An 18,211-nucleotide genomic window follows, 5' to 3' on the forward strand; every position below is an offset into this window, starting at 1 on the left:
AACGAGTCAAGACCTCATGTACAGTCCCCTTTTTCTTGATTCTTCAGCACTGTTCATAGTAGAGAAAGGGGTCAGGGCGAGTTCCTGGTGGACCAGCAGCTGGTTTACATTATAGTGGTTAATCCAGGGTCAGCTTTTGTAGCTCCCTGATCTGCAGACTGTCTTATCAACAGAAAAAAAAAGGATCCTATGGATCTGAGCTGTGTGGGATTTTTTTTTTTTTTTTTTAACAAATCACTGATTTAAAGTATTTAAATGGTAACAGACTGAAGTCCCACTGTGCTGTATTTTCCCCTCTATAAATCACACCACAAAGCCTGTTATAACTCATCCCCGTTACACATATTTTATCTCTACCCTTTCCTCAGAATTTACGATATGCCTTTCCAGACTCTGTTTCCTAAAGTTGTGTTCAAAATTACCACCTTTCTCTGCATCAGGATGGTGCTGTGGAGACAATATCCTGCTAACGAGATGCAGCCCCACAATTTACCAATACAAACAGCATGCTCACAGCTTGCCTAATGAACCTCCCGGTGGATTGACCCTCTTGGCCTGTTGTCTTAATGCATTCCAGATGCTTTAGTCTCAGTCCTTCAGCTTCCAAGGTCTGCTCTCCCACACAATTACCAGTTCAGCAGAAGCTATTACTAGCTAGTTAAAATTACTTGGGATAATGTAGTTAGTGCTCCATTGTGGGCTGTTTTCTGTGCTTATGTCACTAGACTGTGCAACAGAGCTCTGACCCAGTGGGGCTATTCTAATTCTTCTCAAAGCAAATGGCTTTGCAAGAGTTCATCTGTTCTACCCTGAGCAAAGTCCTTGAACATGTACAGTAGATGGATGACGACAAAGAAAAAAAAAAGTTTGTTCCTGAGATGTTCCTTCCCTACTTCTCGTAAATGAAATTTCCTTCCCCTTATTTTTACAAGATTATCCCATTGTTGAGGCATCCCAGCTCATCTGCCAATCCTCGCTGTCGTCAACAAACAAATTAAATAAACTGCATCAGCGTTTTCCACTTCTGAGATCAGAGATTTATTTTTCTTGTCTTTGCTCTGGTGTTCTCACCAGACGTATCTGTTAGATGGATAGGGATTCAGTTCTGTTTGCTGGTTCAGAAAAGAAAAGAAAAAAGCCTAACCCCCTTTTATCATTAAGGGGTCAAATCCCCCTACCTTTCAATTAGGCTGATCATGGCTGCCAGAATGTAGTTAAAAAAAAACCCAAGCTTTTCTGCACAATATGAATTTAGCTCTGGTTCTGGGTGTATAGGTGTGATGATGTTTTCCTCAACTGTTACTGTTTATGCATCCTCGTCTGCCTATTCAACCCTGTTTAAATTACTTCTCTTAGGACTATTACTGGCAAGTATTCTTCTTCTGCTCCCTCAGAGATGGGAATGTAGGTCATGTTTGTGGTCAGAAGACTGGAAATGGGGCATATGATGTCCTTTAGAAAGGATCTGTCATGAGTCCATTGCTTGCTCTTGAAGGCGATAAAAAGACAAAGATGGGTGCTTTTTCTGGGTCATCTTCTAGTGAACCTTGACTAAGCTTTGTACAATTGCAAGCAACTTATCAGTAAAGCCAGTTGTTTTGATAGTGACATTAACTTTTGTTTTTTCTGTTTGTTTTTTTTTTAGTATGCCTTCTGTGCTGTTAAACAGATCTAGTTAGTCCAGTTGTGGGGATGTTTTTTTTTTTTCTGTAGTTCTGTAGAAAGAAAACAAGAACAGGTACGCACGAAATGAGGTATGCAATCATCTGATCTCCTGAACATACAGCTGTAAAAGCTGATAAAAGCAGTTTCCTTATAAGGAGGGCACTGGTTGAATCAGCCTGTAATCGTTGCCCTACAAAAGAAAGGGACTTAGATCTCTGGCATTTTCTGGTATTAGAGGACAAATTTCTCTACAGTTCCTCTTTTGAAGGGATGTTCCGCATTTTTAATGATTCGTTTTTGGGACAAACCCATCAATAAAAAAAAAAAAAAAAATCAGTTGCAAAAATATAGAATGATTTCCTGAAGCCCAAGATGTAGTTAATTTCTTCTCTAAATAGATTAGCAAATTAGTCTGTGCAAGTGTTTCAGTCCATTCAGCCCTTTGTCATTTGCAGAAATTACTCTTAATTACATAATAATGGCAATAATCTAATATTGCTCACAGATGGCAGAGGGGGTGCTCTTCGGGCACTTGTAGAAAGGGTCACAGATGAAGGGATTTAACCACGCATGAAGCTGCTCTCTCAAACTGGAGGATCAGAGGTCAGGCAGTGGCTTGGTGAAGTGTAAAGCCCTCTGTAAGACATCTGCCTGCTGGCTCCATTATTGCATGGTGCTTTCAGTTGCAGCTGGACAGCAGATCATCTCTGTGCTCAGCCTGAGGAGTGTTTCCATAATCAGTCCATAAGAAACAGCAGGCGTTTTTTTCTCTTGCTTCTTCAACTTTACTGAGATTTTTTGAAAATTAGCTTCCTGCCTTAAAAGATCAGTTCACCCCGGAAACTGAGCAAACAAACAAATACAAAATGAATCACCTATCTCTGATGGTATGTAGCCATCTATATAATTTTGGATTTATGCTTTGAGCTTTTTGCCAAATATCAAATACCATGACATTCAGGTATGTTTAATTTTGTTTATGAAACTACAATTGGAAACACTAGGTAATAATTTGTCTCTTCAGAAACAGATTCTAGGGATAATCCACAGGCCTGTTTTCTTGGGGACTTTTTCTTCTGTAAAAAGTAATTTCAGTGAGAGTGTTGACAGATAAGAGAGTTGGCCATTGTTCCCCAAATGCCAGGCTCATGTTGCTTTGTTTTTCTAAGGTAACTTCCTGGATGACATCTTTAGAACCTTAGCAGAAAAATAACAAACAAAAAACTATTTGCTCATCTAGATTCCACTAAGTGAAAAGATTAGTGTTGAAGGATATAATAACATCAAGGTGTAAGGCCATCAAAAAGCACTAGTGTGTCTTCACGTAGATCAGCAAAGTCTTTTAAAGGAATGAATGATAGATGCACGTAACTTGCATACTGTATGGCTCTGTAAAAATCATGAGGCATCTCAGGCCTCAACCACTTTGAAATAAATGCATCCTAAAAATAAACCCAGTGATGCACTTCAAAGTAGTGAACACCTTTTTTCAGTGAGTTACAAGAGAAAAATGGACATGGATAAACTACATTACATGATACCGTTGTCCCTCTTCAGCAGTGACATGGTGGCTACCTCAGACCTGATATTCTCTCTGTCATGGATAGAAACCCTTCTTCCTTTGAACGTTTCCCTCTTCCTGGTGTACACCACAACATTTCTGGGGCTGCATTGTCATGAAATGACCCGTCGCAAATCAGCCTCAGACAGTCAAACAACAATAGAGTGGATTCTTTAAGAGACTGTGGCATATGTGGAGTGGAGGGGAAGACAAGTTCATGCAGGACACACACGGCTTTTGATGCTGACTTGGTATTTATGTGAGCAATTTCTAGACTAGTGTTTTTTGTTTTTTTTACATTACCAGCCACATTCACCCATTTACACACATATTCATTTATCTATCACATATGCACTCACAGATACAAACCAATGTATCTGGGTCAATTCTGGGTTCAGTATCTTGCCCTAGGACAAGAGCCAGGGATCAAACTGCTGGCACTCTCGCTCCTCCACCACAGCTGCTGGGGGTAACAGTCTGTACAATGTTTGACCTGTGGGTTAGGCTGTTCAGGTTTTGTGTTCTGGGCACTATGATGTAGAAACGGTTCAAATAAATAATTAATCAAAGAGCCGCAACAGTTATTATTTCTCATAAAATGATCTTAAACAGCCTTTTATGATACTATCAAAAATATCTTTCAAAACGTTCAAAATAATCCAAATTTCTACATCTTAGAAGCTGGAACTGTTGGCTGTATTTGCTAGGGCAAATAATTGATGATTTCAGTCATGAAACAGTTAAAACAAGACTGATTGTTACATTGATTGAATCAAATGATAATTTATGGGTGACAGCCTTTTGTCAACTAATCATTTCAGCAATAAAAATGAACTGAAAGTCTTTAATAACTTATTGTGTCAGACAAATTTAGTAGAAATACATTAAATCTAAAGATTCAATCTCTTTACATTCTGTTTTTTTTTTTTTAGACTTTTTTTTTTTTTACCTCCTCCCTTTCTTACTGCATTTCTCATGATTTTCAAGGAAGAAAACTACTCCACAGAGTAGGCCCGCAAAAAACTACTGGGTGGAGTTTGACATTGATTAGTTAAACTCAGAACAAACGCCATTTTTGAAAAGCAAACTGTCAGAAGCAAGTCAGAGAAGAGCACTCCGGCACTCTCTCAAACATCACCATCCTCAACAAAACAAAGCAAAGCAGCATCCATGTCTGTTCCTTCCATTGTTCTTTGTTCTCAGAAGCATTGTTGTGTTGTTTGGCATGCTCAGTTAAAGCTGTCAAAAAATTATGATGTTACTTCATGAGTCGGGTTTGCTCCACCTTGTGCTGAGCTCCTGCAGCAGAAAAGTGCCTACACAGTGCTGCTGTGCTATTACCATTTGTGTCTTCAAGTTCAGCAGACGCAGATTAACATTAGCATTCATTTGGAGTTGTGTTTCCAACCACCCTGCGAATTAATGATTAATATTCACTCCCCATTCACTCTGTTTTGGCCTCGAACGTGAGCAAAATGTTAGGCTCCTTTTCACTAATATTGCAGGCTGAAGAATCAACACAGTGAAATTTAAGATTTAAAAACAAAACATATGCAGTTTTACACAGCTCGCTGCAAAGTAAACCTGTAATTTTGAGACTGTATGGTTGCTTCTTTAAGCCTGCATCCACCATGTGGTCCAAAAAATGATAAAATGTACCATTATCTACTCCTCAGAGAAATGAAGCATTGTCAAGCAGTTGGTCTACAAAAAATAAATAAATGATTGTTTTCCAAAAGGTATGAAGGAAAAGCTTTGTATAGTTGCAAAACCCTCCCTGGATCTCTTTAATGATACTCAGTTGGGAGTCTTATTGTTTCTTTTTGTCATCTGTGGTTGCTAAGTATGACAGTGGTGATTTGACTCCAGAGAGTAATTGTGTAGATATCCTCCTTTGTGAAAATCCCTCAAAGCTTTTGTTTTGGTTGAGGCTTTGGCCTTTGTCTTTCCCGCTCTGTAAATCACAGCTGAATTTGCCCACGGCTCTGTGGGGAGAAAAAATGGGGGGAACAGTACCGACATGGAACAGCAGTCCATTTATCCTGTAATGATAGTGGAAAGGAAAGAGAATGGTCCCCGTGGGTGCATGTACAGTACATGAAGCAGAGCCTCTTGTGGTTTTACGGACAGATTTAACTACAATATGGCTCACTGTTGCTGTGGTGACGGACTGCTATTAACATGTTGTTTTCCCGAGGGAGAGGAAGTCTCTCGACCTCCTGTACCAGCTCACTAAGGTGAGGTTATATTAGGTCACACATACTGCAGGGTATGTACCACATAGTGAGAATATTGTCAGTAGAACTTAATGACTTTATCTGGTCCGGATTAGCTTAATTCAGGGAAGTGCTATAATTTTAATTATTATCACCAGCAGCTGTGGTTTTAATACAGTTTCACTCTACTGTGCATGTGATGTTGTAAGTTTGGACAGTGAAAATGCATCTCTGCCACACTGGGTGGCTTCCATGCACCTTAGTAGTGACTCTCCAAGCTTCTGGAAGTCTACCACATTTTAAAAAAGTGTGTGTGGGGGGGTGGGGGGTATTTTCACAAGCATGCATTTTTTTATTAAGTCTCTTTTCATGAATGAATTCATGGTGATGTGAAAATCGCTGTCTAGCTTACAGGATTATCAAGAGGTTAAGATGTGTTATGTTTTAGGGAATATTGTGGGATTTCTTTAAGTTCATTTTTTTTTTTATCTTTTGCATTTATGAAACCATTGGTGTGAGTACTCTTATAGTAAATGAGTCCAAAGAAATGTCTGCTATTTTTTTTTTTTTTTTTTTTTCTTTCATAGTTTACATTTCAAGGCCTGAGATCCTGTTTCAGGACTCGGTGACTTTAAGTTTCCATTAGCTTCTGGCTTCTGTTTATGCTGGCATGCAGTTGAGGCAAGTTGTTCAAGTTGTGCTGGCAGTGAAGGCCTCCAAACTGCTGCAAAACTGAGATACACATGGGCTTTTTAAAGCAGCAATTAGGGGAGTTAATGATTTAAGTCTTGGCTTTAGTAGGAGCTGTTGATGTGGTTGAAACAAAACCATTTACTTTGCATATTTTACCTAAAATTATAGAACCTTTGGAGAAATACTTTGTGTTACTGATGAAGGGCCAGTAAGATATGGAAGCTGCAGTTTCACATACAAGCACACATAGAAAAAGAGAGATGTTCTTTTTTTTCTTTTGCAAAAATCTTCAGGTGTAACACTGTGAGGCCCACATTCTGAGTTGCTGCACAACTCTAGTAGGTTTTCTCAGCTTCAAAGTCCAGCGTTTTCTGGTCCAAGATGCTGAACATGTAGTCACAAGTTAGAGCTGGGTGGGAGGCTTTCTCTTATGTCTTCACCCTCATTTTACTCATTTCCTGTCACGTTTCACTGTGTGCTACCTGATAAAGTCAAAAGTGCAAAATAACAGCGCTCATGCATAGCTGAATGTTCTGTTATTTAAGAAAATGTTCTTCCAGTAAAATTCAATCTTAAGTCAAAACAGTGTCATCAATATTAAGACTCACAAAAAGTTTCTCGGATGTGTTGTGATTTTATATCAATTCATTTCCTGTCTTCAGCAGTTTACAAATACTCAATCATGCCCTCATGTTATCCTATGCAGGTTAATTTTTGAATTACATCTTATGTTTCCTCCTCTGTCTGTGTTTGTGTTTCTGTCTAGATGCAAAGGAGAGATTAACCAAAAGCTTCTCAGTCAGCGGGGTCTTCAACTTTACCTCTCTCCTTCTCAGTAGTGAAGACAGCATGCTGTATGTTGGCGCTCGGGAGAGTCTGTTCGCTCTCAGCCTCTCTGATATCAGCGCAGTCACGCTGCAGAGAAATGTAAGAGTCAGTGTGCGGCTGTAAACTGCAATATCACATAAACTTTATTTATATGAATGCATTAATAATATGATCCCAGAAGTGCAGTATACGTAGATGGCAATAAGTATGCTAAGCTCCCAATAGTCCAATGTGACTATAACACACCTCATTCTATGATACCTAGTGTATGCATTTGATGCTGTTTTTCTTCTGCAGCTTGCATGGAAAACCCCAGAGAGGAAGAGAGAAGAGTGCAGTTTCAAAGGCAAAGACCTGCAGGCAAGTGAACTGATGGTTTCATACACAAGTGCCTGAACTCATACACAGCTCAAACATTATTTGCATTACTGCAGAGCTGCTTAGTCAGTTAAAGTGACCATTACTGCATGGCAAACAGATCCAGGGCAGAACCCTGGACATTTCCTCTCAAGTTGTGACTTTCCATGCTACAACAATGGATGTTTTTCCCCTACTTCCAGTCACACTTTTCCACTTTTTTGTTTTGACAGCCCCCTTAACCTCCGATCTTAGGTGTAAAAATACAGACCGAGAACCTTCAGTAAGGGTCACTACATTAGCAGGAGCTGGAAAGCTGCTGGACGGAAATTTATTCTTACTTCTTCACATGTTTCTGCAAATTATTATGTTAGGAAAGAAAGAAAGGAAGGAAAGAAAATGACTTTTTGGACAGTAAAAAAATCCCCAAAAATCTATGAAATTCAAACACGTTCATGAAACTTTTTCCTGTGTTTCTAATACAGACGGATTGCTTCAACTACGTCAAAATCTTACTACGTATGAACAGCACTCATCTGTATGTTTGTGGAACCTATGCCTTCAGCCCCATCTGTGCTTACATAGTAAGTATTTCGAGGGGAGACTCACATCTGTTGCAGTGCCCATATTTATGCATGCCTGGTTTTGTGAAGATCTTTAAAAAAAAAAAAAAATCTGTTCCATTTGTTTGTTTTTAGAAAAGTTGATTACCCCTAGTGCAAGACTTTATATGTGATTTATTTATTTGATTCTAGAGGAAGAGATGCATGCTGCTTCCTGCCTCTCAACTCACTTAGCTGTCTGGCTCGGGCTCTGCCCAGCCAGATATGATATAAGTACATTATTTTATTATCTCCTGTGCCTTATGGGAAATGGATCAAAATATTTTAATGCATGTAATCAAATAATGTAAGAATCAATCTGGTTTTTCAATCCTTTTCTACAAATCTTTTAAGGCCTTTTAAAACAATCCATAACAAACAAACACGTGACCTTTGCTTCAGCTTCTAGCAAACACAGACTGACCTCCTTTTCACTGTGAGACTGAGTCTGCGGCCGCTGTCAGAGCAGGTTACAGCTCTACTTTTCAAGCTAAGCATGTGGCATGTGATGTGTGTGTGTGTGTTTCCTCCAGAACACTACTGACTTCTCCCTTGTCAAGAGTGATACTGGTGAAATTGTTACAGAGGATGGACGGAGCCGCTGCCCATTCAACCCTGAATACAAGTCCACTGCCATCATGGCTGGTAGGTTTCACAATGGCTGTCAGCCGCTGATAAAAATCGGGCTTGGTTAAATGTTTCCGATTTATAGAAGCCACTGTGGGAATCAGTAAAGTACCTTGGTACATGCTATAAAGATAAACTGGGGCATAACCTCTGGATTTCATTACTATGTGTGACGCAGAAGCCCATTCCCTTGTGATAAGTACTGTTATTATGCTGGTCTTCTTCACCGTGTTGCAGATGGAGAGCTGTATACTGGCACAGTCAGTAATTTCCAAGGAAATGAACCCATCATTTACAAGAGTCTAAGCCAAGGAACAGCTCTAAAAACAGAAAACTCACTAAACTGGCTTCAAGGTACGATATAATGGCAGGAAGGCAATGTGTTTCTTTGTTATATCTAAGATGTACATTGTCAAACTGTTTGCACTAAATCTATTGAATAAGAAATTTACAATGTGACACCACTCAAGATAATGTATATAAAAAGTGTTTACCTGCAGCCTGTCAGTCCCTGCTGAAACTGGACTGTGTTTGCCATGGGAATAGGGATGTATGTCCCTAGATCCCATTGTGACAGTATTGTTGGTTTCCTTTCAGATCCAGCCTTTGTTGGCTCTGCCTACATACAGGAGAGCCTTCCCAAGGGCAACCTGGTGGGCGATGACGATAAGATTTACTTCTTCTTCAGTGAAGCGGGAAAGGAGTTTGATTTCTTTGACAACACCATTGTGTCACGCATTGCTCGCGTGTGTAAGGTGAGTGATGCTTGAAGGCAGACAGTCCATCTAAAGAAGCTCTCTTACCCTTGGGTAATCTGTACTCCCTGCCTTCTCTATAGAATTCTATCAAACCAGGAAGGGGTTTGTTTGTTTGTGCGCAGTACCTATACAGGAATGTACAGTATGTAGTCTACTGAAAGCTGCTTACAGCTTTACAGTCCTTCTGGGCAGTGACGCATGATCTGTTGTTACAGAAAAACATTTTTCTTGCATGTTTCCCTCTGTTTGATTCTTTTTATCCAAATCCACTCTCTCTCGGTTCTTATCGTGTTTCACCAAATATTTGTGTTCTGACAGGATTCAGTACCCAACTACAAATCGCTTAGGATTACTGAAGCGCGGGATCCGTGTGCAGAAATGCTTTAACACCTTCTGCAGACCTCACACAGTGTTTGTTAATTTTTAAGCTTTTCTCATTTCTGTATGATTATTTGTACAATGGCAAATCAGTTCTCCAGATCAAACTGCTGCTTGTCTCTCTTAAAACAATCACACTTACCACTGTGTGAGGAGAGTGGAAAATAGCGCTGCCAGTTTGCCACAGAAGGGGGCTGTCCAGAGGGTTAAATGGTCTTTATCTCCATCCATACTCTCTGTTTTTACATAGTTTTCTCACATATGGTTAAAATGTGTTCTGAGTATGACGTATCTTGATGCAGATTACCCAAATGGAAATTGGCAATGATGTGTTGGGAGCGCGCTTCTTAAACAATGATGAAGCATAAATAATTTGTGTGGTAAAATGTAAAACATAACAAAGCTTTAAAATGAGGCAAATGGTCAGTGTCAGTAAAACTACAGCAATGCTGAATCAGATCAATTATTTACGTCCAGGCTTTGTCTTCATCTCTCCAAACCTTGCTTCACTCGCTGTCTCGGCGGCAGTCTCCATACTTGCTGTATATCCAGGTGTCTATTATTGCTTTAGTTCCACTTCATCGAGGCTAACTATGGAATGATAAACAATGTTTTGGTTGAAACAAACACAACAAAGCATGCTCTCATTTGCTGGAATTTTCCGTTTCCCAGAAAGAAGCCATTACCGCCTGCCATGCTCATGGCTTTTTGAACAGCCTTTTGAACAACGAATGCTTTTACAAGGGATTAATGAATGGGGATGCATTTGCTTCAATTATTCAGAAGTCAGTTTAAGCCCAGAGTGGCATTAAATTATAAAACTAGGTTCAGCCCAAAGGACCAGGAAATATATATGTTGCTCATTATCTGCCTGGGTTACAACAAGTAATTGCTTCAGAAGCTCAGTATTGGTCATGTGTCATTTCCCTTTCCATCCTTTGCTGCCACTTCTTCTGATTAATGTTATGCTAAGGTGGACTCAATTGAAGCTTCATGTTAAAGGGGTTTTATGTGGTTCAGGTCATTTAGCATTTCTCTTGGTCCTCTGCAGATCTTCAAAACTGCTTACAACAGCCACCTTTGAGCTTGTTAGAGCAGACTGTCTCTTTACAAACCTAAATTAAGCTCTTTAATTTAGCTCTTGATGTGCAGTCACCTTCCAGAGACCTGTAACACCTCGTGAAATACAGTTATACATGCATATCATATACTGTAAATGTCATTCACACTGACGCTTCAAGATGTGTTTGCCCTCCAATTTGTGCTGATATTCTTTCATACAATCTGCGTATCCTAATTAGTCTGTATGTCAAAGAGATCCCATGTCCCTCGTAGCAATTTGAAGGCTTGTGCCAAAGGCACTGAATCACAGCAGCAGTGTCAGTGAAAAAGGATTGTCATTTTTCTTTTTCATTTAAAAGCATTTGCCCTCCTCTAAGCCCTGAGTGTTTTTTTTTTATCTATGCCAGTTGTGATGATGTATATTGTTTTCATGACCTAGAAGTCTTCTGCCTCCAGTTAAAACCGTGTTGCAGCCACACTTGATTTAGCTCATTGTGGTTTTATGAGGAGGTTAATGTTTTTCAGTTGCGTCAATGTAAACATCTTCACCTTTGGACACGGCACTTCCTGTTTTGTTTTTTTTGTCACAAAGAAGGAAAATAAAGATAACAGAATTATTTTCCTTACTCAGTGTAACATACAGTATGTACTGTATATTATAGTATATTTTTGAAGTCTATTATGTGGTGCATATCATCATTTCATAATGTGCACCAAAGACCTGTCAGATCCTATCAAATCACACATGTGTCAAACTGTGCGGGGATATTGTCTGTAGTGACCTCAGGTGTCAGTCTCATACTGCAGCACCTTGTGCTGACCTCATGTTGAAAAGACTCCAAATTGTGTTGCAGGGTGACGTTGGAGGCGAGAGGGTGTTGCAGAAGAAATGGACGACTTTCCTGAAGGCTCAGCTCTTGTGTTCTCTGCCTGATGACGGCTTTCCCTTCAACATAATCCAGGACATGTTTGTGCTCACACCCAGTCCTGAAGACTGGAAGAACACAGTGTTTTATGGAGTCTTCACATCTCAGTGGTGAGAACTTTTAACTGCTTTGACTAGCACAACAACGAATAAATGTACAGATACCTTTAAGATAATTATTTGCCACCAATGAGTAATTATAAATAACTCTTTGAATTTAATTTTTAAAAAATGTCATATCAAAGCCTAAGTATCTCTAAGGTTTACATACAGCTTCCTTCAAGGTTGTAATCAACTGTCAGTGTTGTTGAGAAAGTTGTGTGTGTCTTATAAGGTACAAAGGTGCATCAGGAAGCTCTGCAGTGTGCTCCTTCACTATGGACCAAGTAGAAAAGGCGTTCAATGGGCGATATCGTGAGGTTAACCGAGAAACCCAGCAGTGGTACACATATAACCATCCGATCCCAGAGCCTCGGCCTGGAGCGGTGAGTGCTTTCCTGCTGCCCTCTGCTGGAAAACCCTGTAGACACATGCTGTACATGTCAGTACTCTGCACCATGTCTCGTCAGCTGCATTAGGACTGTAGGTTGTTCCTGTCTGTGACAGCTGATCGAGGCTTGAACAGATATCTGTCAAGCCGGCATCGCTCCTCTCTGGTTCCTAAACATGATTCTTATTCTTATCTTGACTGTTGGTTTCATTTCCTGGCTTATCAGACTCAAATCACTGAAATGGATTTGTAATAAAATAAACACACAAAGAGGTGCTGTACAGCCACAGTAGGTTTCATTATCAAGTGAGAATATGTGAAAAGTATGTAAAGCATTTTGTCCTTTTGTTGTGTTTTGCAGTGTATAACGAACGCTGCCAGAAAACAGGGCATCTCCTCCTCGTTGCTCATGCCAGACAAGGTGTTGAATTTTGTCAAAGACCACTTTCTGATGGATGGCGTGATCCGGAGCCAGCCTCTGCTACTGAAACGCAACGTTCGCTACACGCAGATTGCTGTCCACCGCGTCCAAGCAGCTAAAAAGGCATATAATGTGCTCTTTATTGGCACAGGTAAAGGATTCCCCACTCACATTCACGGTTATACATAAACACTCTTCAGTCCCTTTTTGAAATCTAATTTCATTTAAACTCTCTTTTTCAGATGATGGCAGACTTCATAAAGCCATTAATGTCAACAAGAAGATGCATATTATTGAAGAGATGGTGCTCTTCCGTGATTCTCAACCGGTGCAGCACATTGAGCTGGACGCCGAAAAGGTACATGTAGTGTTCACAGAGGAAACAAGTCAGTTTTAATTCACAGAGCTTTCTCATGGTGTAAACTAATGAGCTCAGTAAATTCATTTATTGGCAGTTTAGCGATTCCATGAGCCATTAAGAGTCACAGCCTGCAGCGTACCTCGTGTTCACTGAGCTAATTACATGCAACTTTCTCTCAGGGGATCTGAAGCTGGGGTTTTAACAGCTGGATTTGTGACACTTCCTGAATCCCGGCATGTGTTTGCTTAGATCAGGCTAAAGGAATTCCTTTTAAAATGGATGAAAGAAACCTACCACATTTAGATCAGGGTCACAAAGAGAGGACTCTGGATGAAAATAGTAACCCAGTAACTGTATTTGGGGCACTTACTGACTGTCCCCTTCTTTGTCATCTGTCATCCACAGGGTCAGCTTTATGTTTCCTCTTTCTCTGAACTGGTGGAGGTCTCAGTAGCTAACTGCACTAATTATCAGAGCTGTGGGGAGTGCATCCTCTCCAGGGATCCTTACTGTGCCTGGAATGGGAAGCAATGTGTAGATGTCAGACGTGCGCCGCCAAACAAGTAAGTATCCTGCTGCACAATATTTATTTTAGCAGCTACTGCTTTCAGTGATTATAAAAAATTGCCACCATAACGTCACTGGATTGTGATGACCTGTTTTGAAGCCCCACGTCCTAACTAAGAAACAGAGTGCACTGCATGCTCTCAAACATACCCTGAATAATCACCTATTTTGCTCTAAATGGAAAAACAATTTACCAAATGAGCACCATGTTGTATTAAATAAGACTTGAAACTTGCAATTAAGACTATAAACTCAGTTGGAAACTGTATAATATGCTGCTTTACAATCTTCCTTTTGCACCCAGAAGATTTGCCCCCTGCTGGACATTAGAAAGAATACGGGTTTAAAGCACTTTCACATTGTATTCACTTTTCAGGCCCTGGGGCTCTGTCCTTCTTTTTATATTCAGCCTATGCCTGTGATATGCAAATATTAGATAGGAAAGTGCATTTTAAAATCACACTTTATGATTAATTGTATGTGTTTCAGTGCCTGGCGGCAGGATGTAGATGAAGCAGACACATCAGCTATTTGCAATAAGACTGTGCCAAGCCGACGGTTTGCCAGCCCTCCACCTACACGTAAGTGAACTCCTCTTCTCTAAGATTTACAGAGCACTCTCTATTTCCATGCTTTGCCTCTCAAAATGAGAGTTGATTGAAAAACCATTATTATTCTGCATCAATAGAGTGGTACAGCCTTTTTTTTTCATGCAATACCTGATTCATCTGTGCTTTGACTTTCCGCAGGGATGTCATCATGCCAGGTGATCATTATCCCAGCCAACACGTTCAAAGTACTGCCTTGCAAGCTGCGCTCTAATTTGGCTGAAAGAAGGTGGGAGTTCAGTGAGAGCGCAGGTCACTTCCATTACCCCAGCCCGGAGGGGGGACTGGTGGTGGTAGCTCAAGCAGACAGGCAGGAAACATACGAGTGCTGGTCAGTGGAGGAGGGCTTCAGGCAGCTGCTGGCAAACTACTGTGTGAGAGGCGAAGCCAAGCAGGAGAGCACCACCTTGACAGGCCGTTCACGTACGCCACAGATCTCACAGGAGGAAATTATCATCCTGCCAGGGGAGGCCCGCTCACCGCAGATCAACACAAAGACCTACTGGAATGAGCTGATCATCGTATGTGCCCTCCTGGTGTTTTCCCTGGTAGTCTTCTCCCTGTTTGTGGTTTACAGGAACCGTGACCACATGAAGTCTATGCTGAAGGAGGGAGAGTGCCCCAACATGCAGCAGAAGAAGCCCAGAATAGTGGGGAAACCAGCTGAAAACTTGCCGCTCAACGGCAACACAGTAACAACATCAGTTTCAGATCATAAGGGGTACCAGACTCTTAATGACAACTACATCTGCAGCACTCCACCGCATGAGTGCTCGTCACCTGATAACAGCAAGAGCTTCTCTGAATCGGAGAAGAGGCCTCTGAACTTAAGAGAGAGCCACGTGGAGATTTCTCCCACATGCCCCCGGCCTCGAGTCAGGCTGGGCTCTGAGATTAAAGACTCTATAGTGTGAGGTGGGCTTCATGTTATATGGAGTGACTCCTTTTGAACTCAAAGGAACGAGTGCACTTGTTGAGAAAGACAAAACATAAGAGGGAAAAAGCAGCACTCTCACGGAGAGGTTACACAGATTTTGCACTTTCTCTCTCTCTCCTTTTTTTTTTTTATTCTGTCAGTGTGGTCCATGTGCATTTTATTTCATTTCCCTCTCACCTTCTTATTCAAGTGCATTTTAGAGCACACTGAAGAAGCTCTGGCTGGCCTTCAGACTTTCACATATGGCTCACAGGAATGTAACGAGCGTTGGGGATGGCATCATAACCGCGATTTAGCGACCAAATTTCAGAGCGTCGCCTTTCAGTCCGTCCATGTGACATGCTGGTAGTGCTTTGAAAGGCAGGGTGATACTCGGAATATGTTGCCATGACGCCTGACACAGCGTTTGCTGTTTTATTTTCATTCTGTCATCCAGTGAGAGTCTAGCCTTCACTGAGGTTGTGCACTATGTACTGTACTGTAGCAAGGTAAACCAGAATACACACGAACAAGTCAATGACAGGCAAGATATTAAAAAAAAAAAAAAAAACCCTGTGTACATTCATTATTTTAGAGCTAAATCCAATGCAGCAAGAACAAAAAAAAAGAAACTCTTACCACTTAAATCACTGCACTCCAAGAAAAGAGAGCATTTAGTGATACATAAAGACAGAAATGTGCTTTTTAAGTATTGCCATCTTTACTAGGTGTAAATATTTCACTGAGGATGACTGACTTGGAATTGTCAGATTTTTCTTGGTTTTCTTTCACCAAATGCGATAAGGAGGGGGAACCTCATTCCAGGTATTATCATGCTGTTCTTCACAAGATAGGCAGTCTATGCAAAGCAAATAATGTGAAGTGGGATAAACACCGAGAAACACCTCAGCTCGAGACTGAGTAAGCACAAAGGTGTTGGCGCTGTTAATTACTTTAGAATCAGTGGCACTACAAACACACACCCACACACCCACACACACACACACACACACACTCATTACACTGCAGTTGTAAGTATGCAAGAGACTTTAGCCATTTTAGTGTGTTTTCTGGAGTAAGATGATGCAACTCCAATAGGTCGGCATGACAAAAGGAGACGGTAAAAGACAAACGTCCAGTACAGTAATGTAAATCTGTGGCGGGTCATTTATTGCAGCATGATAAAAGGTTACAAATATTTATTATTATATGGCCAAATGTTTATTTTATTTTCATAGCCATTCTATCACTGACTCATACTGAATTTAAAACAAATACCTAAACAGAATGCGATTTAAATAACACGCCTGTAGAGTGTCGCCTTTTATATGAATATAAACTGAAGAGTGTTAATGAAGAAAACAGCCTCTTAAGTGGTTCTAAGGCAACCATAAAGGCAATAACTTCCATATCCATTCAGTAATAAACACAGCAATTGTTAATTTGAATTATTTTGTCTCTTTAATATCACTAAATCAGATGATTGCATAACTTGAAAGCATTTCTCATGTCATCCAATTTTTTTTTTTGTCTTGGAGTATGACTTTAGTATTGTGATGCAGCCAGCAAAATTAAGACGTCACAAAAATGCGTACCTAAAAGGAAGGCATACACATAATGACTCAGAAAGCACAGGATTTGCACATCATGTTAAGAGCCTTAGTACACTGCAGGTTATGAATTTGGTTACAAATCTGCCTTGGGGGTGGGAATGGAAAATGCCTTTTGAAACGATAATCAAGAGATGTGCCTCTTGGGGGATAATAAACTAACCAGGTAGTAGTGCTCTGGAGTCAAACGCTACACTGTAGGTGTGACAGGACTGGCCACACATTAAAAATAAGAAAGAACAGTGAATACATGTAATTTAATAGTGTCGATGTTGTACAATATGTGCTCATGAGAGGTCTTGTTTTATTTTAAGTTTTGTTAGGGTGGCTTCAACTGCAGTCAGGGATTCAATTTTATTCTTAAACTATAGTACGTAAATAACCACTGGCTGATGTTTTTTAATATAAAAAAAAAATGTATAAGCATTAGTATTATATTACATTTCCTATAAATGGCACTGCAAAACTGAATTTCAAAGAGTAGTCAGCTATATTCACTCATGCAATATGAAAGACTCATGCTTTGACTGTTATTAAAAACAACAACAAATGGCAGCTTTTGGTGAAGCGGCTGTCATCAGAACAATATTAAATTTGCTAAGCGCAGAAGAAATACAGTGTGGCAGTGATTTAGTCAGATATGTGCAGGTACTGAATATGTTTTTATTTGAATACAAGCCTAAACTATTAATGCCACAGTGAAAGTATCGTTGTCTGCTCTCACTTACTGAACCACTATAGTCAGGCCTTCTTCTATTCGTGACAGTACAAGTTGCTCAGACTCTTGTCAACATGTATTGTAAGTAAACGAGTTTTTATGTAAAGTTGTTTTGTAAATTCAGCTGCCAATGTAAAAAATATTGTGAATTGTATTTTTTTGTATCATACATCACTACTGTTTCCTTTCGTTTTGTATTGTATATATATAAAAAAGCACTTTATTTTAATTTTTCAAATAAAGATAAAATGGAGATTTTTGTTACTTGAATTGCTCGTGATTTCATTAAGTAAACTGCTTCCTCTCAGTCATTGGTGTAGGTTTAATTCTAGTGGGGTACCTCAAATCTGGATTGGGGGGGTCCTACACGAGAAATTAAATTTTTAGTATCTTACAGTTGATGCAAGTACCAATTTGATGCCTTTCATATCAGCTCCTGTAGAAATGTGTTTATTTGTTAAGGAAGACAAAAAAAAACAAAACAAAAAAACAGGCACAATTTAATGTTCCACCACATCCCAGAGGTGCTCTATTAGATTAAGATCTAAGGTTAAGATCTGGTGATCTTGTAACATGGCATGTTATCCTGCTGTAAGCAGCCAAAAGTGTGCCAACATCAACAACAACCTGAACCACTGATACAAGGCAGGATGGATCAATGCTTTCAAGTGGTTTACCCTAAATTCTGACTAACATCTGAATGTCACAACAGAAATAGAGACCAGCCAACATTTCTATTCTTCTGTTGTCCAATTTTGGTGATCCCATATGAATACTAGCCTTAATTTTCTGTTCTTGGCTGTTAGGAGTGGCACTCAATATGATCTTTTGCTGTTGTAGCCAAGTTG

General features: G+C 40.0%; 1 protein-coding gene across 1 annotated transcript in view; it reads left to right on the plus strand.

Annotated features, from left to right (window-relative positions):
• The window catches only part of sema4ba (sema domain, immunoglobulin domain (Ig), transmembrane domain (TM) and short cytoplasmic domain, (semaphorin) 4Ba), a 36,982-nt gene extending 21,340 nt beyond the window's left edge, over positions 1-15,642 (plus strand). Inside the window, exons 3-15 of the mRNA XM_030732418.1 lie at positions 6,902-7,062; positions 7,261-7,323; positions 7,806-7,904; positions 8,456-8,567; positions 8,787-8,903; positions 9,147-9,304; positions 11,602-11,783; positions 12,007-12,157; positions 12,524-12,734; positions 12,826-12,941; positions 13,350-13,507; positions 14,001-14,092; positions 14,261-15,642. Coding sequence (XP_030588278.1) covers positions 6,902-7,062; positions 7,261-7,323; positions 7,806-7,904; positions 8,456-8,567; positions 8,787-8,903; positions 9,147-9,304; positions 11,602-11,783; positions 12,007-12,157; positions 12,524-12,734; positions 12,826-12,941; positions 13,350-13,507; positions 14,001-14,092; positions 14,261-15,033 — 2,393 coding nt within the window. The 3' untranslated portion in view covers positions 15,034-15,642. The remainder of the gene's footprint in view (positions 1-6,901; positions 7,063-7,260; positions 7,324-7,805; positions 7,905-8,455; positions 8,568-8,786; positions 8,904-9,146; positions 9,305-11,601; positions 11,784-12,006; positions 12,158-12,523; positions 12,735-12,825; positions 12,942-13,349; positions 13,508-14,000; positions 14,093-14,260) is intronic.
• Positions 15,643-18,211: the final 2,569 nt, after the last annotated feature.

This window comes from Archocentrus centrarchus, chromosome 6 (genome assembly GCF_007364275.1).
Source record: "Archocentrus centrarchus isolate MPI-CPG fArcCen1 chromosome 6, fArcCen1, whole genome shotgun sequence".
Lineage (NCBI taxonomy): Eukaryota > Metazoa > Chordata > Actinopteri > Cichliformes > Cichlidae > Archocentrus > Archocentrus centrarchus.